This window comes from Engraulis encrasicolus, chromosome 21 (genome assembly GCF_034702125.1).
Source record: "Engraulis encrasicolus isolate BLACKSEA-1 chromosome 21, IST_EnEncr_1.0, whole genome shotgun sequence".
NCBI classification, from domain to species: Eukaryota; Metazoa; Chordata; class Actinopteri; order Clupeiformes; family Engraulidae; genus Engraulis; species Engraulis encrasicolus.
Window position 1 is genome coordinate 30,406,613 of NC_085877.1, and position 25,734 is coordinate 30,432,346.

Below are 25,734 nucleotides of genomic sequence, written 5' to 3' on the forward strand. Positions count from 1 at the left end.
CTTGAGGGAGAAGTCATTTTTTGTCTTTTTGACTTTATTGAAGATAGGGCAGTAAGAGAGGCAGACAGGAAGCAAAGGAGGAGAGAGAGAGAGATACAGGCTGGACTCGAACCCGGGTTGCCAGTGTAGCAGCCCAGTAGCCAGGCAGCGACGACGACGGCGTTGCAACTAGTCAGGTCAAGAGCAATGCAAGTACTTTCTGAGTTCCTGAAAATGCGGGAACTCCTTTCACTTTGTCAGGAAGTAAACAACCATAGGCAAACCAAGGGAGGCGGGTCAACCATGTCGTTTGGGAAATGTGAATTGTTATGCTCTTGGTCAGACCAAGTCTCAAAGAGATTTGAACGTCGATGATAATCAGGCCAGCAGCCCAGTGCCCTACCGTTAGAGCCATGGTAGGGCCAGGCCAGCACATCCTTGTTTTTGGTCGTGAGTTTTAGTCCATTAGTCCATTTAGTCAATTACATTTCAATCATTGGGCTCTTCTTCAGATTGAATGAAGGGACGCACACACACGGACACACAAACTCTCTCTCTCACACACGCACACGCACACACACACACACACACACACACACACACACACACACACACACACACACACACACACACACACACACACACACACACACACCCTGATGCAGAGTTATGGAGACTCTCCAGCGGAGGTGAGACAGGGCCCTATGCACACACACACATGCACGCACGCTCACACGCACTTCCTCATTTTCACAGGATGGGTGCAATAAAGTGAATCTGTTCTATCTCTCTCTCTCTCTTTCTCTGTCTTTCTCTCTCTCACTCACACACACACGCACACACACTCGCACTCGCACTCATGCACTTACGCACATGCACACACACACACACACATGCAGGCAGGCACGCACGTACAGGCACACACACACTTCCTCAATTTTATCAGCTTGGGCTTACTGTAACTGTGACACGCACACACACCCTCATATTTCCAGCTTGGGTTCAATAAAGAATCTATCACACACACACACACACACACACACACACACACACACACACACACACACACACACACACACACACACACACACACACACACACACACACACACACACACACACACACACACACACAATTTCCAAGCAATACTACCCCTGCAAAAAGGTTCAAAACATGTGCGGTCCAGGATTTGGGCCCCACATGGAGCGAGGGCCCTACCTTGTTGGTGTGAATCCAATAACAGTGGCCTCACGATGGTAGATTGGTGCAGTAGGCTACACACACACACACACACATGCACACACACACTTCAACTCAATTGTCCACATATGTCTTCATTTCACCAAATGTGCTGAGCGTGTGGATAACATAATGATACAGCAATAAGAGCATGAGCAATAACGGCATCCATTTTGGAAATAGATGTCCATTCGCAAAGGCTCCCTCCTCCTCTTTTCTATCTGTTCCTTTCTTTCTAAAGATGACTCTTTTATTTGCCGTGGAACATTAACCCCTCTCTCTCTCTCTCTCTCTCTCTCTCTCTCTCTCTCTCTCTCTCTCTCTCTCTCTCTCTCTCTCTCTCTCTCTTTCTTTTTGAAGCACCCGTCCCCCTTGATCCTTTAATCTGTTGTTGCCACTGCCTTTTTCATCTTCTGTTTAGCCCTGTGTACATCTCTCTCATTCTCTCTCTCTCTCTCTCTCTCTCTCTCTCTCTCTCTCTCTCTCTCTCTCTCTCTCTCGCTCTCCCTGTTTATCTCTGCTCCCTGCTCCCCCATCTGTCTCTCTCCCTCCACTCCCTCTCTCTCTCTCTCTCTCTCTCTCTCTCTCTCTCTCTCTCTCTCTCTCTTTCCCTCCCTCCCCCCCTCTCTCTCTCTTTCTCTCTCTCTCTCTCTCTCTCTCTCTCTCTCTCTCTCTCTCTCTCTCTCTTCCGGGATACTTGTGCGGTGGGGTTTTACAGCCGTCCATCTTTCATCTTTGACATCTGTCTCTGTCTGTCCCACCTCTCCTGGTGTTGTAGAATAGCCCTTTCCACCATCTCTCTTTCTGTCTGTCTGTCTGTCTGTCTGTCTGTCTCTCTCTCTCTCTCTCTCTCTCTCTGAAAAGCGTGAAAGCCCACCTGGGAAACTCCAACTCCCATTGTGACACAGCACTCCACAGCACACAAGTGTTCACTGCACACTGCACGCAACGAAATTGCATTTATGCCTCACCCGTGCAATGGAGCAGCCTCCAATGGCACCCCAAGGAATCAGTGTGGCGGGACGGTACCATGCTCAGGGTACCTCAGTCATGGAGGAGGATGGGGAAGAGCACTGGTTATTTACTCTGTCTGGAGTAAATCTCTCTCTCTCTCTCTCTCTCTCTCTCTCTCTCTCTCTCTCTCTCTCTCTCTCTCTCTCTCTCTCTCTCTCTCTCTCTCTCTCTATCAGCAGACATGTAATAGAGTAGCGGTCCTTCTGTAACTCCTATTTCTTTCTGTTGCTCTCTGTCTATCTGTCCATCCTAAATCTCTCTCTCTCTCTCTCTCTCTCTCTCTCTCTCTCTCTCTCTCTCTCTCTCTCTCTCTCTCTCTCTCTCTCAGCAGACATGTAATAGAGTAGCCCTTCTGTAACTCCTGTTTCTTTCTGTTTCTCTGTCTGTCTATCTGTATCTCTCTCTCTCTCTCTCTCTCTCTCTCTCTCTCTCTCTCTCTCTCTCTCTCTCTCTCTCTCTCTCTCCCTCTCTCTCTCTCCTCTCATCTCTAGATGTGTGTGCTGGAGTGTGAGTGTTGTGGTGTGAGCTGGCTCCGGGTGGTGATGCCCAGGCCCCTGCTGGTGCCCTCTGAGGTGCCTCCTCCGCCTCCTCCTCCACCTCCTCCGGTGGGGCTGTGTGCCAGGGCCAGCAAGCCCCGCACGCAGGCGCGGTACCGGGCCGACATGGTGTTGTAGAGCAGCGGGTTGATGGCGGCACTCAGGTAGAAGAGCACGAAGGAGACCAGGTTGAGATACTGCGAGACGCTGTACAGCTCCGGGCTGGAGTCGGACGACATGGTGAAGAGGGTGCGCCCCACGTGGAACGGCAGCCAGCACAGGACAAAGGCAACCACGATCACCACTACAGACAGGGAGAGAGACAGAGAATCAAAGATAGAGATGTTAGATCAGGGGTCGGCACCCTATGTCTCGAGGACTGTTAACGTTATTTTATTACGACATTTTATTACGACATTTTATTTTATTTTGTATTTCTTTTTAGACTGTTTGGGCTTCTCATTCACACATAAACGCAAACTCAAATAGGCCTACAGTATATTCATGGTGAAGAGAGAGCGGCCCATGTGGAGTGGGAACCAGCACAAGACAACCACTAGAGACAGACAGCCACAGGGGGAGAGACAGAGAAACAGAGATGGAGATGTTATATTCCAGGGGTGGGCAACCTATGTCTCGAGGATTGTTTACGGCCCTTGAGGTCGTTTTAAAGGTGTCTGCCTTCAATATAGGCCTAAGTGCAGTGGGAAATCCTGGTTTGTGTTCATAGTGTGGCCCTTGGAGGACTTGGTGGAAATTGAAGTGAACCCTCGAATGAAAAAGGCTCCCCATCCCTGTGTTAGATCAAGTCTTGTTAGATGTTAGATTAAGTCGGAATGTTTTGTGGAACGGATGGTGGACCTTTCATTTTAATCTCTTTTCATATCACATCTCTCGACTAAGGCCCCGTTTACATATACGTGTCTAGACATTTTATTAACCTGACATCTTTTCAGACTATTTGGGCTTGTCATTCACACATAAAGACAAATTCAAATACAGTATATTCATGGTGAAGAGAGAGCGGCCCATGTGGAGTGGGAACCAGCACAAGACAACCATGATCACCACTAGAGACAGGGGAAGACCGAGAGATGGAGATGGAGATGTTAGATTAAGCTCCCGTTCATACTTGAGGAATGGATCATGGACTTTTGAAAGATTTTTTTTTTGTCTTTTTCGACTTTATTGACGGAACAGTATGAGAGGTGGACAGGAAGCGAATGGGGAGAGAGACAGGGAGGGGTTGGCAAATGACAGGGGGCGGGAATCGAACCCGGGTCAGCCGCATGGCAGATGAGTTCCCTACCGGTTGGACACAGCAGGGCCGGATTATGGACCTTTAAATCCCTTTTAGTCTCACATCTCTCGAATAACACCCTGTTTACCCACTTTTAGACTTTCAGTTTAAGCTTCTCTTTTATTAGACTGCTTGGGCTTCTCGGTCTCGTTCACACGTCAATGGAAACTAAAATGCAAACTAAATGCAAAATAAAATATTCGCGATGAAGCTGGTCTGACGCATGTGGAATAGGAGGCAACACGATGCTGCGTATACGCTGTTTGACCTTTATCACCTGGAGCAACATATACATTGCATTCAGGCTCTTGAGATTTGAGGGTTTTTTAAATTAAAAACAAACTCTAATGCAAGATGAGGGTAATAGATTTTAAATGTTTGAGCTAAAATATATATATATTTTAAGTTTTATTAAACAGACCTCTTTTTATGTAATCTGTAATTATGTAACTGACATGATTGGCCATGGGCCACCTCCACTACGAGAAAATATAGTCTGGCAATAATAAGACAACAAACTACAGGGAAGCAGACAGAACCAGGGTGTTGTTTTGGGCCTTTGTTCACACATTTGACTACGGCCCATGTGGAACGGCAGCCAGCACAGGGCAAATTCCACGACGATCACCACTACACAACCACATTTTGAGCCGTCGTTTTCACATATTTTAGCACGGCCCGCGTGGAAGCCAGTATACAGTATTAGCATGCACAGACATTTTGAGGGGCAGGTGCTCGAGGGGGAGGAGGGTGGGGGTCATGTGGAACATCCAGCTGCCTTATCATGCTATAGAGCAGTGGTTCTCAACCTTTTTTTAACAAACGCCCCCAAGATCACATCATAAGCCTCCCAACGCCCCCCTGACCTCATCATAAGCCCATTTAGTATTGAAAAATAAAATACACTAATGCCCCCCGAATGGGAACGAAGCCCCACCCACACTCAGCTGTATTTCTTGCGCCTGCTCCCAAACGCCCCCTGGGGGGCTGTAGTGCCCCCGTTGAGAAACACTACCATAGAGGCTATATATTATTGTCACATGGTAGTCTTTTCAATGACTAATACAGCGTTCCACCGGCAGAATAGTGCACATTACGATGTGGACATCAGACTTTGTTATTTCATTTTGGCCTCTTGTTGGCCTATTCTCATCCGTCATCCTCAGCGTCTGACACTTTGTATGGAGGGGTTAGTAAATGGACAATGGATTTAAAAAAAAAATGTTTTTAGGCATTTTAGCCTTTATTCAGACAGGACAGTTGAAGATGGAGACAAAATCAGTGGGAGAGAGATACTGGGTATGATTGGGATATGACTCGAGGGGCAGACCTGTTTCCCCATGGGCATGCAAGCCCAGATGTGGGGGCTTAGCGCGCTGCGCCACAGCGGCCCCTGGACAATGGATTTTATTTTATTTTGCAACACATAATCAGTGTTATTTGATACTCAGTAAGCAGTTGGAGTGTGTGCACATCCAAGTAAACAGGTGCCGGTCTAAACGCAATCAGACAAAACAGAAAGAAGATACGCACAGAGAGTAAACAGTGTGTGAATCTTCTTTCTTTTTTTTTTGGTTCTGTTTGGTTCTCACCCATCATCCTCAGTGTCTGCCGATGGCCGCGGTCACGGTGCGTCAGCCTGCGCAGGAAGAGGCGCCGCGCGATGAGGCCGTAGAGCAGCGAGAGCAGGCCCAGCGGCACCAGGAAGTAGAGGTTAGACAGCCACAGCATGGCCACCAGCAGCCCCGAGTCCACTGCCTCCTGGGTACAGCGACACTCCGACACCCCTCCCTCCTCGCCACCCACCTCCAGCTGCATGAAACGAGTAATAATCACTAGTATTATTATTATTATGACAATTATTATTACTATTATTGTAGTAGTAGTAGTAGTATTGGAGGAAGTACAGGTCAACACGACTCTCCCACACCTCCCTCCTCCCCACCCACCTGCAGCTACGTACATGAAACAAATACTATTAAGATTATGGCAATTATTATTACTATTGTAGTAGTAGTAGTAGTAGTAGTAGAAGTAGTAGTATTGGAGGAAGTGCAGGTCGATACTCCGCCACCCCTCCCTCCTCCCCACCCACCTCCAGCCACATGAAACAAATAATAATCACTATTATTATTAGTAGTAGCAGCAGTAGTAGTAGAAGTAGTAGTATTATCATCATTGTCTTTATTACTATTGCATTATTATGTATTATTATTATTAGCAGTAGTAGTATTAGTATAATTTAACTATAAATACACATGGGTTCTAAATTTTTGTTTTCCCCTGACTGTGCACAACTCAATCTCTGATTGTTGGAAACTGCTGTCGGTCAGAAATTCCTCACAATTTGGTGCTTACAAACACGGTGAACCTATGTGCACCTGTATGCCCGCTTACCTCCAGCTGTTCCACGCCCACCATGGCCAGTACGGGTGCGGCACAGGCGATGGCCACGCCCCACAGGCCGGCCAGCAGCACCCGGACACGCCCCCTGGTGACCAGGAGGCGGGCCCTGAGTGGGAAGCAGACGGCCAGGTAGCGCTCCGCCCCCAGCGCCGTCATGTGCAGGATGGAGGAGAAGGTGCAGCACTCGCTGGCAAACATAGACAACTTGCACACCGCCTCGCCTAGCAACCACGGCCTGTAGCGCCACAGCTGGGAGACAAAGATGGCAGAAAATATTGTTGTTGTTGTTGTTGTTTTTGTTGTTATTGTTCCTAATAGAAGGTGCAGCTCCCACCTCCAAACATAGACAGCTTGCACACCGCCAGTGTTGGGCAGTAATGGATTACAAAAGTAGTTAATTACTGTAATGCATTACTTTTTGCTGTAATGCAGTACACTCGCCTCCAAAAGAGTTGTCGCCTACCCATCTGTTTGGAATAACAGCTAATAACCTGACTTTCAATTAATCACTTGGCTTCAGAAGTCACTCATATGAAAGCTACAACCCTCTCGAAAGAAAATGTATGTACAAAAATACATTTCATGCACCAAAGAAAGATTGACCCTTTAATGAACACAGACAGGGCAGATTTTGACAAGACAAAAGTTTTGTCGCCTATCGAACATAATGTGAAAATGAGCAGATAAGTCACTTCAAAACACTTCAAATACGCAGATTGGGTGTCATACTTAATCACTGAATCACTGTCACCTCTCCAGAAAATCGAATTTGGCCTTAGGTGTATGTTTAGGGTCATTGTAATCATGGAAAGCAACACAATGAAAATCAATGGAGTTCAATGAGAGATGGTGACATATTCGCTATTCGTAGAGCAATACATGTTTAACTTCATGATTTAATCAATGATAAAAGCCCTCAAACACCTGAGGCATGCATGCAGCTCCTCATAAGAGCTGTATCTGTACCATGTTTCAACTTTATGCACCATTTCTCTTTTTTCATATTCTTCATCTCCAACACCATATCGTTTTGATGCCATCAGTTCTAAAATGGTTGATCTTGGGATCTTGACTTCAGAGTATGAGTCCCATTAGCCTTCATTTTTGTCAGAATTAGGCCTGACATACTCTTGGCTGGCTTTTTTGAGACAGGACAGTGGGAGAGACTTCTTTGGTGTTAAAGGTGAAGAATTTGGAAAAAATACATGGTGCCTAAAGTCAAACATGGGAGGGATACAGCTCTTATGTGGAGCAGCATGCATGCTGCTGGTGTGTGAGGGCTTTTATCATTGATTACATCATGAAGTTAAAAATGTATTGCTCTACGAATAGCAAATATGTCACCATCTCCCATTGAACTCCATTGACTTTCATTGTGTTGCTTTCCATGATTACAATGACCCTAAACATACACCTAAGGCCAAAGTTGATTTTCTGGAGAGGTGTGAGTGAATCAGTGATTAAGTATGACACCCGATCTGCGTATTTGAAGCGTTTTGAAGTGACTTATCTGCTCATTTTCACATTATGTTCGATAGGCGACAAAACTATTGTCTTGTCAAAATCTGCCCTGTCTGTGCTCATTAAAGGGTCAATCTTTCTTTGGTGCATGAAATTTATTTTTGTAAATACATTTTCATTCGAGAGGGTTGTAGCTTTCATATGAGTGACTTCTGAAGCCAAGGGATTAATTGAAAGTCAGGTTATTAGCTGTTATTCCAAACAGATGGGTAGGCGACAACTCTTTTGGAGGCGAGTGTAATGTAAGGCATTACAGGGCAAAAAAATCTGTAATATCGACTTAGTTACAATGCTAAATAACTTAAGTTACAAATGCATTACTGTGACCTGGATTTTAGTGGTATTCAGTGTGGTGGGTCAGAAAGAAGCTATTCCTGAACCTGGTCGTTTTTAGTCTGCATGCTGCCAAAAACACCCCCTGGATTGGAGGTGAATAAGTCATGACTCATGACCTTGATTTACACTGTAATAAATTGCCAGATCCATACAGTTCCTACAGTTCTTTTGGCGAAAGTAACTAAAGTAAAGCAAAAGTAGAGTGTAATGCCATACATTTTAAATATAGTAATATTGTAGTGTAAGGGACTATTTTGGAAAGACAGTAACATGTAATCAGTAATGCATTACAGTTTTTGAGTGACTTGCCCAACACTTCCAAACATAGACAGCTTGTACACCGCCTCGCCTAGTAACCACGGACGGTAGCGCCACCACAGGTGAGAACTAGAAATGCACTCAGAGAGTGCAGACCTCCGACAAGGAAGCTGTTTGATAGAACATTTGACTGTGTTACACCCTATTTTTCTTTCTGTCTTTCTGCCCTGGAATGTCAAAATTCGCTCTATCCCGCAATGGCGAGGAATCTTTTTTTCCGAAAAAAAAATCACCACCAAATTTTAATCACTTGTCATTTCAAACAACAAAATGTCATCAAAATCCGTGCAGAACTTTTGAGTTATCCTGCTGACAGACAAGACAGACATACAGACAAACCAACACGATACCATCCTTGGTGGAGGTAATGATTGATATTATTATTTCTGTTGTTGTCTACGTTGCAGTGTCATATACAGTAGAACAGTATGCGGCATACTGTATGTCCCATAGTATAGTGTACCTTGTAGAGGTCGAGGGGCATGAGGAGGAGGATGAGGATGTCCGACACGGCCATACTGCCCAGGTAGAGGTAGGTGGTGCTGCGCATCTGCGGGCAGCGCCACACCACCAGGATGGTCAGCGCGTTGCCCGCCAGGCCCAGCAGCAGCAGCGGCACGCACAGCGACGTCACCACCACCAGCTCCGTGTCGCTGAAGAGCGACTGGGACTGGCTCCAGTAGTCATCGTCCTCGTCCCAGTATTCCCAGTAGCCAGGGGAGGAGGAATTCCAGTACTCCCAGTAAGAGGAGGAGGAGTTCCAGCAGCCGGAGTTGGCGGAGTACTGGCAGGCTGACCCGGAGCCGGTGCTGCTAGGCTCTAGTGCGGCTTCCATCCTGGAGCAGAGATGAATTCATGGTAAACGGACTGCATTTATATAGCGCCTTTCCACCCCCTCGAGCACTCAAAGCACTTTACATTGTATGCCTCACAGTCACCCATACACACACCGGTGACAGTGGCTGTCACGCAGGATACCACCCTGCCACCAGGAGCAACTAGGGGATAGGTATCTTGCTCAGGACACATCGATGGGGTCAGGCTCGAACCGGCAACCTTCTGGTTGTCGAACTGTTCCTCTACCACCTGAGGCACCACCGCCCCACAGAGATAGAGTAGAGTAGAGTAGAGTAGAGTAGAGTAGAGTAGAGTAGAGATGAGATGAGATGAGATGAGATGAGATGAGATGAGATGAGATGAGATGAGATGAGATGAGATGAGATGAGATGAGATGGAGATGAGAGGGATTATTTTAACACCCTTTTTTATCGTGACACTAGTTAAAAAGACACCTGGCAACCAATGTGCGAAGGGAGGAACCGTCTCCTTCACAACATCTTTACCGCTTGAAAATAGGTCTACTTCTATCAGGAATTACCAAGAGTTACGAAGAATTACCAAGGGGTTTTATAGGGTAGAGATGATTCATAGAGAGTTGGGGCACTGCCTCACAGTCTTAGACTATGGATATAAAACAGGGTGCAGAGGAAAAATAGTGCGGCACAACCAATGCTAGGGGGGCCTTGAATGTAATCTACCGGTATATGGGGGGCCTTGTCATAGTGAAGTTTGGGAACCCCTCAGTTAGGGGATCCATGTGACGTAAAGCTGTACTGTAAATCCCTACTGTATAGCAGAGCCGGGTTTACCAATAAGCAGACCAGGCCGTTGCCTTGGGCCCCACCAATTTTGCCCTCTGTAGGGGCCCGCCAACAGTCAGCCCTGTCGTGGTAAATACCAGCAAAAGTAATTCAAAAGGGCCCCATGTCAACATTTTGCCTAAGGCCAACCAAATGAGTAGAACCGCTACTGCCCTGTAGGAGATAAGGCTGGAATTGGATAAGTATAGGAGGACTATAGGAGGAGTATAGGAGAAGAGTTCAATAGGAAAGTCCACGGCCATTTAGGAGACTGGATTTGATCCCCCTTTGTTGCATTTGTGACGCAGTGTTGCCAGATGGAAAATGCTGAATTATCGTACCAAAACCTCAAAATTATTGTTTTTGGGGGCTTTTTGGGACGAAATCATCGTTCAAGACCCAGGTTGTTGTTTCAAGGCATCAAAATGAATTGAATGACAACTCTGAAATGATCGTATGTCATGGTTTATTTGATCGTACAGAGGTCAAAATTGACAAAATTATGGTACAAATACGATGATTATCGTACATCTGGCAACACTGTTGTGACGCGTGCTACAACTTACAGTATCTTGGTCTACCCAGAGCCATATAAGTAAAAGTTCAGCCAATCCCAGTGGCTTTAATGTTCCATTTTTTTTTTCTCCACACAGCAGTGGCGGCTCATGGAGCCTTTGACACACAGATCGCCTTGGCCCATCGGCATAGTTCAGTGTTCCGCAAAGTGTGGTCCGCGGACCACTAGTGGTCCGCGAGAGCCCCCAAGTGGTCCGCGAGGCGACCTGCCAGTCTTTCTGAAATCTCTCGTACAAAAGCTGTATGTTTAACATTAGGCTAGATTTATCAGTGATTTGCCCTCAACGACAATAAAACGAGTCTGTGCTTTCAACCATTAATTAAACACTCATTATTATTAATAATTAATATAATATGTTTTCTAAAATCATTCTGCATTAATGCATTGCAAGACCGCTTTCGAACGTTCGTTTCTAGGCAACGACCTAGCAAACTTATTGGTAGATGTCAAAATAAGCTAACTAAACAGTAGGCTAATACAACAACAATCAGCACAAGCTAACAGTAACCAGCATTCGCGTTGTTATTATTTTTTCATAATTTTTTTGAGCGAAACAACGATGGAGAAGTGGCTGACGTTAGGCCTAAAGAGGAAAAAAACGGACACTGCAGATGACGTAAACAAGAAAAGAAAAGAAGATAACCAAGATGAGCCAACACCACAGACAGGGCAGGAAAAACAACATCGGCCAACGGCAAAGGTGAAAAGAAAATATAGCAGTGACTATCTGAAAATGGGATTTTTCTGGGCTGGGGATCAAGAGGATCCCAGTCCCCACTGTGTCCTGTGCTATGATATCTTGTCCAACGAGGCGATGAAACCTGCCAAACTGAAACGCCACTTCGAGTCAAAGCACAAGGACTGCATCGACAAACCCTTATCGTTTTTTGAGCGAAAGTGTGAAGAGCTTCAATGTCACATGAAAAAGGACAAGAAGCAATTCTTTGTGCCCGGGGAAAATGCCAAGGCCACAGAAGCCTCATTTTTGGTCTCTGAGCTCATAGCCAAAACGGGCCACCCTTACTCTATTGGTCAAACACTAATCAAACCATCAGCGAAATTAATGAATAGCGTAATGCTGGGAGAGAAAGAATGCGACGCCATAGAAAAGGTTCCCCTCTCCGCTGACACTGTCCAGCGGCGCATAGCAGTCATGGCAGAAGATGTGGAGAAACAGCTGATTACACGAGTGCGCCAGAGTCCACTTTTTTCTCTACAATTGGATGAGTCCACGGACATTGGCAACGAGGCGAATCTGTTGTGTTACATCAGATACATCTGTGATGGGGCTGTACACGACGACTTCCTTTTTTGTGAATCCCTGCAAACCAACACCACAGGAGAGGCGATTTTTGATTGTTTGAACGCCTTCATTTGCAAGAATGGCCTGGACTGGAAGAAGTGTGTCGGTATTTGCACCGACGGTGCAACTGCGATGACCGCAAAGCACAAAGGCCTGGCTGTGCGCGTACGCGCAGTAGCTCCATTCGCAGCAGCATCGCACTGCTGCATTCACCGGGAACAACTGGCAGTGAAGAAAATGCCTCAGTGTCTTAGATCTGTCCTGGACGAGGCGGTCAAAATCATCAATGGAATAAAAGGCAAGGCACTGAATACGCGCATTTTTAAAGTTTTATGCGAGGAGATGGGGAGCGACCACACGAAACTCCTGTTCCATACGGAGGTACGTTGGTTGTCCCGTGGAAAAGTTTTAACGCGTCTTTTTGAGCTGCGTGAGGAAGTGAGGTTGTTCATGCACCAGAACGAGGAGCTCTACAACCAAATGCATGAGTTTCAATGGCTGGCGAAGTTGGCATACCTTGCTGACATTTTCAGCTTCCTCAACACATTGAACCTGGCGCTTCAAGGCGCAGCCGTCACCATCTTCACTGTGCAGGACAAGATCAAAGCTGCGCGCACGAAACTGCAGTTGTGGTGCACACGCCTGGATCGATCGGAGTTCGACAACTTTCCAACTTTGGCAGACTTCATTCTTACAGCTGATGAGATTGTGGACACAGACACCATCACCGCTTTCAAAGAGCACCTGCGTGGCCTTCACTCGCAATTGGAACGCTACTTCCCGGAGTTAGAGACGGACTTTGAGTGGATCAGAAATCCGTTCGGAGACGAAGCCCACATCGAACGTATCGGTTCGGCATTGTCTGCCAGAGAGCTTGACAGCTTGGTCGACATTGCCGTGGATAGCACCCTAAAGATGGCATTCAGGCAAAAAACCCTCCCGGATTTTTGGGTTCATGTGCAGCCAGAGCATCCCAAACTCGCCGAGTGCGCTCTGAAAACGCTCATGCCATTTGCATCCACCTACAAGTGCGAGGTTGGGTTTTCTGCACTAGTTGGGTTGAAAACCAAAAAGCGAAACAGGGTCAATGTGGCCCCCAATCTGAGATTGAAATTGTCCTGCTTGCAACCAGATATTAAAACACTGATGCTTAGTGTGCACCAGCTCCACTCCTCCCATTAAAACAGGCACGATTAATATGACATTAGTTTTGTTCATTCAGTTCATTCATGCATCTCCTAATTTTGAAAAATGGTGACAGTTTTTTTTCTTTTTTCTGAAAAACTGCTAAATTTTAAACCTCCATACTTTGCCTTTTAGGATAGGCATTCATTGCATTTGTAAATAGTTGGCCAAGATTCCCATTAAATATAGCCTACCTAACTTTACAAAAATGTCTCTGTGTATGTCTGTGTCTGTGTTTGAATTGGGGGGGGGGTTATCCATAAGGCCCAGTGGCACCATCCATAAGGGCCAGCAGCGGGACCAACCATTTACAGCTAGGGGGCACTACGTGGATAAATCATAGCAGATATTTCTAATAAAGGGGGCACCTGTGAGGTATAAGTGCACCACACAGTCCCTGGTGGGGGTGTTGATGATGCGCTGAAAAGTGGTCCCCAGATGAAAAAAATTGGGACAAAGTGGTCCTTGGTCTGAAAAAGTTTGAGGAACACTGGCATAGTTCTATATCCACTGTTCCAGGAAGTGGGTGTAGTAGAACACAGGAAGTAGGAAACAAATGAATGAAAGGAGGGCCTGTAACTCAAAATGAGAACCTATGATACAATAAATACGATCCAAGCGTGTACTTTAACAAACTAATCCACTTCCATTCAGCCAACAACTACATCATGGATGCACAGTGTCTCTGTGTGTGTCTGTGTGTGTGCCAGATTACCAGTCCAGGTGTGTGTGTGTGTGTGTGTGTGTGTGTGTGTGTGTGTGTGTGTGTGTGTGTCTGTGCGAGCGTGAGCATGAGCGTGAGCGTGTGTGAATGACGTTAATGAGACTGAAGGTGAGGCCGAGGTCGATGGGAATTGACCCCGAGCCGGAGAGCTCAGAGGAAACGATCAATCGCTGCTCAATGATCACCGATCAATCAGCTTGTCTTCATCTTACTAAACTGCAACTTCAGTTAGCACACTGACTGACATGCACAGGCCTTGGCAAGGACCCCCTTCCCTTTTTGTGCATTTAGAAATTGGGATCTGTAAACATACGGTACCGGCGTGCATCTGATTTAGCACAGCTGATCTACTACCCACATGCGAGTAAAAAGTAAACAAAAAACTGATAGTGTAAAACAATAGACAGATAGAGACAAAATGGCAAGCAAAATAATAAAACAATCTGGCAGAAATTAAAGGGTAAACAGGATCGCACACAGCATTTCCACTTTACTTGTTCTACCTATCCTGCATCAAAGTGTTGGATGATGGCAGGTGCCAAGCAAGAGATGGAGGTTATGGAGGACGATATTCAAGAAAAGGACACATTGAATTCTTGAGACTAGAGCTTATTACAGCTAAGTAGGCTACTTTTACTTCAATACATTTTAAGTGAACTATCTATTTTACTTTTAGGTACTTTTACTTTTACTTGAGTAGGATTTAGGCAAAGTAATGATACTTTTACTTGAGTACATTTTTATGTACTCTTTCTACCTCTGTTGGTGCCCTCAACAAGACATGTGTTGCTCTTGGTGACTGCCTTGTCTGCCAGTGCCTCTGCCTGGCCCTGTACACTACAAACCACTGCCGTCCAGAGGTTTCATTAACACACCTTCATAAATACAAAACTGCGCAAAAATGAATATAATATAATATAATATAATATAATATAATATAATATAATACAATTTAATATAGGCCCAATATAATATATCATATCATATCATACCATACCATACCATATAATGCAATATGTAAGGATGTAATATGACAACACAAACCATTCACAAACGGAGGCTTTTTACTCACTAGACTGAAGACAACGTGGGAACATCATAAGGCTAAATCGCACTCACGACTAAGGTGCTAGACATTCACAAAACATTTTCTTCAATCCTTTTTCATTTTTTGTATTAGTTATTCCCAAATTTCTATTTCAAAGACCTCCCTCAGGGCACATACTCAGGAACTAACTCTCAAATATGAAAATGGTCCTTACCTTACAGCAGGGGTCCGCTTCTCTCAGAAAGCACAGACACACACACAGACAGTAAGGCAGATAGAGTGGCTCACTAAACCAAAACAGCATCACTGAAGGTGTGTGTGTGTGTGTGTGTGTGCAAGAAAGAGAGTGAGGGTAAGCAAGAGAGAGAGAGAGAGAGAGAGAGGGGAGTAGGGGGTGACAAAAGAGACGTTACCCCTGGTTACCGCATGTGAGGCGGGGAGGACACAGCTACGGTGTCTGCACAATAAAGGCAATATCCATCCCCTTTATGAGTATATTGCTCTATATAGGCTATATACTGCCTTTATTATTTTAAAGATGCACTGTGTAGGGCGCACAGTGGTGGCCAGAGTATGTATTGCAACTGTGCTGCTCATTGAAACTGTGCCGTCTACCGCTAAATTGTATCTTTTCATTAATATTTACTAAAATAATAAACTAGCATTTACTAATATGACCAAAGTACAGTAAGTTTTGCAGCTAAAAATGTCAATTTCTGGAAATTAAAAATGGCAGATAATTGTTTTTAAAGTTACTCCACATAAGCCTTAGCTGACAGTTGTAAGTTTTTTTTTCTTCATTTGTGCATTTAGACCAGGACTCCCTGGCAGTAAAGATAAAAAACAAAAAACAAACGATGGACAAGATCCCCTTTTCATGTAGAAAAAGTGCAATTTTCCCAGTCGTAATAAATACTTACAATTTGATGGTGGTGGTAAGTAGCCTATTCATGAAAGAGGTAACATTTGTGAAAGGGCAGCATGAAATCTTGAAATAAATAAACTACTACTACAGTACAACTAAAAATATTACACAGTGCACCTTTAATAATAATGGAAAAGCAATGAGAGTAAACAACCCCCAACCATGCTGATAATTATTGAGTAACAAGTGGATGTGGTCAAAAAGCGTCCATTCCATTATCCAAACTTCCGTCCTCGCTTGTGCTTGTGGCCTCGTGATGATGTTGCTAGACATCATTGACATTAGAAATGTAATAGAAGAGCTTGTTGATGCGCAATTCACATGTTATTTTGTCATTTGCATTCAGGATGTTGAATGGAGAAAAAAGTCCCTCAAAAATTGTTGTGCCTAGCTTGACAGGAGGGCATCCACGAAGCAAGCGCGAGGCTACAAGCACAAGTCAAGAACGGAAGTTTAGATAATGGAATGGATCCAAGGCATTTACAGATAGGGAGAGGAAGTGAGGAGGATAAAGAAATCTGATTTAGAAACTATGCCCCATGTCCCAGAGGAGGACCATTAAACCATTACCCCGATCTTATAATAACTGTTGTGGTCAATGATCAATACAGCTACGCCACATTTATTTTCATATTCAGTAATTTCAAACAAAGCCTTTTGGTAGTTTAATTTATAAAACTACACACCAACAATACAAAACAAGCATACAAAAAAGCCACTTGGTCAGATAACCTTTTATTCATTAAATAACATACCAACAATACAAAACAAACATACAAAAAACATACAGAAATTAAACAAGCAAACAAACACACACAAAGCTATGTATTTAAAAATGCTAATGTCAAAATAAAGTCTGTGAAATGAAAAGAAAGTAATGAAAGAATGAAGGGGGGGGTGTTAAGCCTCCCACTGTCTTTGCCTCTGGTAAAGGTCAAAGGTGGCATGGGCGGGGCGGGGCTTGGTCCGAGGGCGTGGCAAAGGCACTTGGTTGCCTGGCAACAGAGGTGCTTCTCGTAGCAACTCTCCTGGGCTGTAGAAGGCAAGCAGGTCGGGAGCCTCTGATGGGGCCTGGGGAGGCTGCCAAGACAGCAAACAACCACGTTACAATGACGTCGGAACAACGTTGCAATAATGACACAATGACGACGGAACAACGTTGCAATAATGACACAATGACATCATAAAGATACAATGACATTACAGTGCTGTTACAATAGCATTACTACGGCAGAACAAGGTTGCAATGACACCACAATGATACAATGACATCCCAGTGGCAGAACAATAAAGATACCCACAGCCTTGTACAATTCCATCTTAATTTGGGAGGTTGTCTTTTGGTGCGACAAACCAACCTTGTTGCTGTGGCTACGGATGGGTGGGGCCAGCGGTGGCCTGTGTCGGAGGGCGTGGCTTATGAGCTGCTCGTGCGATAGGCTGACGCTGACCAGGCCGTGGTATAGCTGCTGACCCTGGGGGAAGTTCACACCTGAGAGAGAGAGAGAGAGAGAGAGAGAGAGAGAGAGAGAGAGAGAGAGAGAGAGAGAGAGAGAGAGAGAGAGAGAGAGAGAGAGAGAGAGAGTCAGCCATGATGGAATTACACAACAGAGAAACACTATAACCACACACAGACAATCGTACAACAACATAGACAGTCAGCCATGATAGAACCACACAGACGGAGGCAGTCAGCTACGATGCAATCACACAGACAGACAGCCATAGCGCCCCCCACCCACACAGCCAGATAATACAACCACACAGACAGATACCATAAAAATCATACAGACAGAGAGACAGTTATACAATCACACAAACAGACAGCCATATAATCACACAGAGACAATTATACTACAACCACATAGACAGACAGACAGTCAGACAACTATACACAGGCAGAGAGCCATACAGACAGACATATAATTACACAGACGTAGAGACAAAAAACAGACAGACAGCCATACAGGCAGACAGACACAAACACATACAACCACAGAGGGATTTAAAAAAACATGAATCCACACGGTCAGAGAGACCGGCAGACAGCCATACAACTAGGACTGGGTACCGAAATTCAATTCTTTGATGGAACCGAATTAAAAGCTAAGGTTCTACTTGGCATCGAAACGTGCCTTGTCTATCGGTTCCACGTTTCGGTTCCTGAAGTCTGACTGTCAGAGCCATCAGAGAAATTAGAACACAGGGAGCCATCAAATGTGTGTTTAAGCACGCGGCCATTTCAGCCAACCACAAGTGTCACAAACTGACCACGCTCCTCTTCCCGTTTCGCACCTCATTAAGGATTGATAAGACAGCTGATTTTCAACCAGCTGGTTGTACTACTTGAGAAACAAAAACATGCCGTCGAAAGCGTGGCTATATTTCAGGAAAGTAGATAAGGAAGGAGCGCGCTGCAATATCTGCGATAAACTAATCATGCAAGAATGGCAATACATCCAACCTGTTCAAACACTGCTCTTGCATTCGATTAACTTGCGTGCAGAGAGTTGCAGCATCTTTACAACGGCAACACAGTCAACCTCAACCATGACCTCGACTCTTCAGGAAGATGTCTCTGACTCCTTGGAAACATGTTTTTCTATGAAAAGAGCTAACTTAGAAAGAACTGGTCTTGTGTTGGGGACGTACAAATGTAGCCTATTTAGACCGTCGGTTTAATTCGAGGGAACAAAGAACACAGCGACAAAAAAGATTTCCTCTCTATCAGGCTGGAGAATAACGCCATTGTTTACTTGAAGTAGCGGCCGCTTAAGGTTAAATAACTGTGGATTGAAAGAACATAAAAACGTTCCGTAAAAAAACTGTAAAAAGCTAAGAATCTCAGCTTTCGAACAAGCCCTAACACATGTCTGTAGGTCTAGGTTAAGGAGATCGCTGGCTGTTAGGAAAAAAATTACGAGATAAAAAAATGGTTGGAAAGCGCTATTTTTTCACTTGCAACAGCGGCCACTTACAGTTAAATAACTTGATTGAAAGAACATAAAAACGTGCCGTAAAAAACTGTAAAACGCTAAGAATCTCAGCTTTCGAACAAGCCCTAACACATGTCTATAGGTCTATGTTAAGGAGATCGCTGGCTGTTCGGAAAAAATGACGAGATAAAACAAAATGGTTGGAAAGCGCTATTTTTTCACTTGAAACAGCGCCGCTTACAGTTAAATAACTTTTGATTGAAAGAACATAAAAACGTGCCGTAAAAAACTGTAAAAAGCTAAGAATCTCAGCTTTCAAACAAGCCCTAACACATGTCTGTAGGAGAAGGACAGGTTGTTTTTACCACTAGAAAGTGGCAATCTTGGGTCTCTGTTTTGGTAAGCTGTCGACAGACTGGGTAGCAGAGGCTACATTCAAAAATCATGTCAGGCACGCTTGACATAGGATTGGTACCAGAAGTGAAGTTGCACCGTACAGCAGAACAATTTTAATCAGACATGAGTACATTTATCAGTATCAAAACCGTTTATTATACTTGCCAAGCCATGCCGAGAGGACAACTTGCAGCATGCAATTAATCATGAATGCTGTATAGAATTAAATGCCTTTAACCCGCCATTGCTTAAGTCACGATGAGCGCCGCCTTGTGGCAGGCAGGGAAACTCATGATTTACAGACCCGTTACGCCATCTACTGGCCACTTTGGGTAACTGCAGGTTTAATTCAGGGTTTCTAGGAACCGAAAATGGAACCGTTCTGGTACCGGAACCGAAACGAAGGAACCGGAAATGGAACCGGAACCGAAAATTGTCAATCAATACCCAGGCCTACATACAACCACACAGAGGATTGGGTAACACTTTAGAATAACTACCTATTCACAGCTTTATAAACACTGTGTAGTCACGAAGCTGTGACAACAACACCTCTCTGCTAAACGACCTGAACAGTTTCTTTGCCCGCTTTGAAGCACAAAATGACACTCACCCACAGAAAACTCCCCCTCCCCCCCATGATCAACCCCTTTACCTGTCCTCTGCCAGTGTTAAGAGGACACTGGCCACCATCAACCCACGCAAAGCAGCTGGCCCAGACAACATACCAGGCCGAGTGTTGAAGGATTGTGCAGAAGAGCTGAAGGATGTCTTCACAGACATCTTTAACATCTCTCTGGAGCAAGCAGTCATCCCATCACTTTTCAAAGCTGCTACCATCATACCTGTGCCGAAGAAATCATCACCATCATGCTTCAATGACTACCGTCCTGTAGCACTGACGCCCATAATCATGAAGTGCTTCGAACGGCTAGTCCTGTCACACATCAAAGCCACCCTACCCCCCCCCCTAGACCCCTACCAGTTCGCATACCGAGCCAAGCGATCCACGGAGGATGCAATTTGCTCTGCCCTCCATCCAGCCCTCACCCACTTGGACAATAAAGACTCATATGTGAGAATGCTGTTCATTGACTTCAGTTCAGCATTCAATACCATAATACCACAACAACTCATCAGAAAACTGGACAAACTAGGTTTCAGCACCTCCCTCTGCAACTGGCTGCTGGACTTCCTGATGCAAAGACCACAAGCAGTACGGGTAGGGAACAACACCTCGAGCACCCTGACCCTGAGCACGGGGGCTCCGCAAGGTTGTGTTCTCAGCCCCCTGCTGTTCACGCTGCTGACACACGACTGCACAACGACCCACAGCACTAACCATCTAGTGAAGTTTGCGGATGATACAACACTGGTGGGCCTCATCACCAAGGGCGATGAGACTCACTACAGAGAAGAAGTAGACCTGCTGGCCAGATGGTGCAAAGACAACAACCTCCTGCTGAATGTCAACAAGACCAAGGAGATTGTTGTCAACTTCCAAAGGGTCCAAAAACAACTGCCACCACTGACCATCGACGGCGATGCTGTGGAGAGAGTGAGCAGCACCAAGTTCCTTGGAGTGCACATCAGCGACGACCTCTCTTGGACCACCAACACTACATCACTGGCGAAGAAGGCCCATCAGCGTCTCTACTTCCTGCGCAAACTAAAGAAGGCAAGTGCTACACCCTCCATCATGACAACATTCTACAGAGGAACCATAGAGAGCGTCGTGTCCAACTGCATCACAGTGTGGGGAGGAAGCTGCACGGAGAAAAACAGGAAGACACTCCAGCGTGTTGTGAACACAGCGAAGAAGATCATTGGAGTACCACTCCCCTCCCTGCAGGACATTTACACCACACGCCTCACCCGGAAAGCACTGATGATCATCAAAGACACAAGCCACCCTGCACACAAACTGCTCAGCCTCCTGCCCTCTGGAAAGAGGTACAGGCGCCTCCGTTCCCGTACCACCAGGCTGGCGAGCAGCACAATGCACCAAGCGATCAAGATGCTGAACACTCAACCCACTCTCCCTCCACTGTCAGCCTCTAGCCAGCAAGGCCACTGACAACCCCCCCCATCCCCCACCACCATATCTGCGACTGAACATTCCACCTGCACTACTATACTCGTGACTGAACTTTCAACCTGCACTAACTCAAAACATGCACACGCACACACACACACACACACACACACACACACACACCACATACTACACACACACACACACACACACACACACACACACACACACACACACACAAGCACACTGCACTTTCTGCACTAAACCCAAACATACACACACTGACACACACACACACACACACACACACACACACACACACATACACACACACACACACACACACACACACACACACACACACACAGACACAAGCACACTGCACTTTCTGCACTAAACCCAAACATACACACACTGACACACACACACACACACACACACACACACACACACACACACACACACACACACACACACACACACACACACACGCACACACAGACACACGAACACACACACAAGACGCACACCGCACCTTCTACCTGCACTAAACACATACACACACATACACACACACACACACACACACACACACACACACACACACACACACACACTGCTGCTGGTGTACTTGACAGACCTTTTTTAATATTTATTTTCTTCAAAATGCTACTATTACCATGTCAGAACGCTATAAAGGACTTTTTTTAGGAAAAGCACAAAAGCACAACAGATACCTCTTAATGTATGTCCTCTACAAGTCTTCTGTTGTCCAGTCTTGCACTTTAAATGTCTGTATGAGCACTGTCTATGTCCATACTGTCTTAAGTCCATGTATAAGTACTGTCTATGTCTATACTGTCTATGTCCTTACCTAGATTAGTCTATGTCTAATGGGAAAGCAAGAAATGTAATTTCAAATTCTTTGTATGACCAGTGCATGTAAAGAAATTGACAATAAAACCTACTTGACTTGACTTGACTAGTCGTACTTTGGTTTTTACTCATTTACAAACATTTGTAAATGCTTTGTTAAATGTTAATTATTAAGTGTTAATAAAGTGTTTATAACGCTTTTTTGGGTGGTTATTGTAAAGGGTTACCGAGATTTGGAACACGCAAATCATTATAACCGTATGCAGGGCTCTAAATTAAGACTATACAACCGGCCAAATGCTGGTAACATTTCAGTTTGGCTGGTAGAAAAGACCACCTTACTAGCCACTTTCAGCCATTACTGAGTGTGTGTTTGACTAGTAATTAATTTAGAGCCGTGATTGTATCCATACATTCATGCAATCTATATTAATATTATCTTCTGTCTAGATGTTCAATGTTAAATGTTAAATGTTACATGTGTGTGTGTGTATACACATGTGTGTGTATATGTGTGTGTGCGTGTGGTGTACCCTCTGCTGCCTTGGCATTGATCTGGTTCCTGGTGTGTGTGGAGGTCTGCAGCTTCTCTTCCATGGCCCTGCGGGGGTTAAACTCCTCCAGCTTCACCCTCTCCAGCTCCGCCTGCAGGGCCAGTGTGGAGTGCAGCTGGGCCGACTCCAGCAGCTGTCCGTCACCCGGCTCAGCCAATGACAGGGCAGGAAGGGCGGCCGGGGCGGGCCCTGCTGCTGGATCAGCATCTGGGTCTGACTTTCCTTTGCCGCTGCTGGACTTTTTTTTCTTACCTGAAAGGAGGAAAGAATAACTCATCGTCCACACTGACACTGACTGTTGACTGAAGATCCCAATGACTACATAGGTGGGCGTGAAATGCAATGTGGCGGAGGGGTCGTTGCCTCCGTCAACTTAGAGTTCAGAAAGTTTCGAATTCTCAACTTTGAGCCGTCAGCCGTTCTGACCACGCATATGATTCTCCAAGTCTGTCAGAAAGATCCACGGTCAACCATCGACGGTTCAGTGAACAATGTGAACACAGGCTAAGAAACAGTGTTTCTTAAAAGTAACATTCCGTTGTTATTTCCCACTAAAAAGACAGAGCTTGTATGTATCTGCATTTCCCTGAAATCGTTTTAGTGGTTGCATCAACTAATAACTGGTTGAGGTTGAGAGAGAGAGAGAGAGAGAGAGAGAGAGAGAGAGAGAGAGACTGTCTATCTTCACCTCTCCGATCACTGCTGGTGGGTTTCTCGAGTGCGGTGACTGTGAGGACAGTGATGCGCTCCACTGGGCACGCTCTCTGGGGACTCACATCCTTCCCCTTGGACCCCTGCTCCTCAAAGTGCACCTGAGAGGTCACACACACACACACACACACACACACACACACACACACACACACACACACACACACACACACACACACACAAACACACGAGCAATACACATGGAATTTTTCCCACGATTAATCCAACACGAATTTGTTATTCATTACTTATTTTTTTTATTACTAGTTATATTCTGCTATTGGCAATTGTTGTTAACGGCACCCTTTGGGCAACTCCTCAAAGTGTACCTGACAGTTCACACACACACACACACACACACACACACACACACACACACACACACACACACACACACACACACACACACACACACACACACACACACACACCAGCACCACCATTAATCCAACATTTTTTTGGCTCGTTAATGACTTGTTTTATTACTTCGTTCTTACACTCTGTTATTGGTCCTGTCTTGCACTTTCAAGTCTGTCCTGTTAATGTCAGTCCTGAATAAGTTATGTCTGCATGGGACAGAAAGAAATGTAATTACCATTTCCTTGTATGACCTGTGAATATACAGAAACTGACAATTAAGCCGACTTGACTTGGTTGGCTTGCTTGACAATTCCAGCTTTTTACGACAGGAAAATGCAAGACTGAAGACCGTATCAATGTTGAGTAAAAATGTTTATTACCTTCTTAGGCATGCATACCACCATTAACAACAGTGGCTTTTGTGAGCTTAGTGTGTTCTGTTCAGTTCAGTAAACTTTATTTGTCTGTGTGTTCTGGTTAAAAATGTGCATGTTCTTTGTCTTTGGGGCATAGACAATACGTGGGTAAATCTGTAGTCTTACCTGTCTACTTGGCGGTTTGACACCTCTGTTTTTGCGCAGGATGCCGGAGTCTACCGGTACGAGACGCTCCGGGGTGGATGTGATGGAGAGGTCCAGCTCCGGACATTTCTTCAGCGGGGTGCCGTAGCCCGCGGCGGATGGACCCGGTGGCAGGGCAGGCTGACTGTCGGGGTCGCTGAAGCCAGCGAAAGGGCATTGCAGCATAGTCATCTTCCGCAGGCTTTACGAGAGCTGAAGCAGATTGAACACAACGTAAACTTGAGTGATGATGATGAACAACATCGGGCCATATGTAGACTACTGAGTTGTGACAGCATCGCATGACTACATGAAATGGTGCTGTCATTTAGGCTACAAACCAAGCAAGCCACTAAAACATCAAAAACACATTAGGCCTACTGATGCACAATACAATTCGTATTAGCTTCATCTGTGCGGGCACCATGTCATGTCAGCAGGGAGGGTTTTACAGCGGTGATGTCTCAACAACTTATAGCTGCCACTCTGCAAACAGCTGATTATACATCCAGTTGGTTTCTAGTGTTTTGGTAACTTGCTAACAACAGCTGCTAACAAGTTTGTGAAAGCGTCGTTTTACCTGGAAAAACATTTTCCTCCTACCGATAACATGCAAACGCGCGTTGCATTAGACTCCCGGGAAATGCGTGGAGGTGTTAACCATGCTTTTAATTCGGTTCCAGTTCTTATATCAACTACATTTAACTATTTTGAACTTCCCTCCACTACCACCGCCTTCGGGAAAAAAAGTTTCTGTTGATGCTATTCTTCTTCTATGGTAACGTCAACTTCCCGTGTGAAGACCACAGCGCCTAGTAGTGGTGGTGGTGTAACTCAGGAGGACAAGACCCAAGTGACAGCACAGCCCTTTTGTTCCCAAACTTAACCATGACAAGCCCCCATGACAAGATTCCAGCCCCCCTAACATAGGCCATGACCACTCTTTGTTTTCTGTACACCCGGTTTCACAACTCAATGAAGTCGATGCATTCCTAAACCCATTTAAGTAGGCCTAGACCCTACTACAGAAATCATAATAGGCTACATATAAACATATATTGTAAACAAGAGAATGATTCCACAGAATTGTCTAGCTTTTTTCTGACTTAAATTAGACCTATTCAATTTATTAAATCATCCAGTTTATTTCACTATATTTTTCCTTCCAACCTGCCGTGTCATTCCTTCGCGGCCCCCTAGGAGACCCCGGCCCCTACTTTGAAAACCACTAGTCTAAAGGTCCAATGCCGTTTTC

At 45.2% G+C, this 25,734-nt stretch overlaps 3 protein-coding genes across 3 annotated transcripts; 1 reads left to right on the plus strand and 2 right to left on the minus strand.

Annotated features, from left to right (window-relative positions):
- Positions 1-2,719: 2,719 nt before the first annotated feature.
- Positions 2,720-9,484, minus strand: LOC134437351 (growth hormone secretagogue receptor type 1-like). Its single transcript, XM_063186843.1, has 4 exons — positions 9,113-9,484; positions 6,466-6,723; positions 5,661-5,874; positions 2,720-3,072 (listed from the first exon to the last, which is right to left on the minus strand). The coding sequence occupies exons 1-4, from the start codon at positions 9,482-9,484 to the stop codon at positions 2,720-2,722; spliced, it is 1,197 nt and encodes a 398-aa protein (XP_063042913.1).
- Positions 9,485-11,599: 2,115 nt separating this feature from the next.
- On the plus strand, positions 11,600-14,212 carry LOC134437352 (zinc finger BED domain-containing protein 5-like). Its single transcript, XM_063186844.1, has 2 exons — positions 11,600-13,204; positions 14,180-14,212. The coding sequence occupies exons 1-2, from the start codon at positions 11,600-11,602 to the stop codon at positions 14,210-14,212; spliced, it is 1,638 nt and encodes a 545-aa protein (XP_063042914.1).
- Positions 14,213-16,839: 2,627 nt separating this feature from the next.
- ppp1r35 (protein phosphatase 1, regulatory subunit 35) lies at positions 16,840-25,225 on the minus strand. Its single transcript, XM_063187353.1, has 6 exons — positions 25,060-25,225; positions 24,462-24,692; positions 23,537-23,660; positions 22,828-23,100; positions 17,410-17,543; positions 16,840-17,131 (listed from the first exon to the last, which is right to left on the minus strand). The coding sequence occupies exons 2-6, from the start codon at positions 24,669-24,671 to the stop codon at positions 16,952-16,954; spliced, it is 921 nt and encodes a 306-aa protein (XP_063043423.1). The 5' UTR covers positions 24,672-24,692; positions 25,060-25,225; the 3' UTR covers positions 16,840-16,951.
- Between the last annotated feature and the right edge of the window lie 509 nt (positions 25,226-25,734).

Bases quoted from the DNA above. Each gene is read 5' to 3' on its own strand.
- LOC134437351 (XM_063186843.1), bottom strand. From the start codon at position 9,484: ATGGAAGCCGCACTAGAGCCTAGCAGCACCGGCTCCGGGTCAGCCTGC. The intron at 6,724-9,112 runs GTACACTATACT...TTTGTCTCCCAG, and splicing joins TGCCCCTCGACCTCTACAAG to CTGTGGCGCTACAGGCCGTG. The intron at 3,073-5,660 runs GTGAGAACCAAA...CCCTGTCTGTAG, and splicing joins GCAGACACTGAGGATGATGG to TGGTGATCGTGGTTGCCTTT.
- LOC134437352 (XM_063186844.1), top strand. From the start codon at position 11,600: ATGGGATTTTTCTGGGCTGGGGATCAAGAGGATCCCAGTCCCCACTGT. The intron at 13,205-14,179 runs GTTGGGTTTTCT...GACGTTAATGAG, and splicing joins CATCCACCTACAAGTGCGAG to ACTGAAGGTGAGGCCGAGGT.
- ppp1r35 (XM_063187353.1), bottom strand. From the start codon at position 24,671: ATGACTATGCTGCAATGCCCTTTCGCTGGCTTCAGCGACCCCGACAGT. The intron at 17,544-22,827 runs GTACACCACACG...TCTCTCTCTCAG, and splicing joins CAATGCCAAGGCAGCAGAGG to GTGTGAACTTCCCCCAGGGT. The intron at 17,132-17,409 runs GTTGGTTTGTCG...CTGTCTTGGCAG, and splicing joins TCCGTAGCCACAGCAACAAG to CCTCCCCAGGCCCCATCAGA.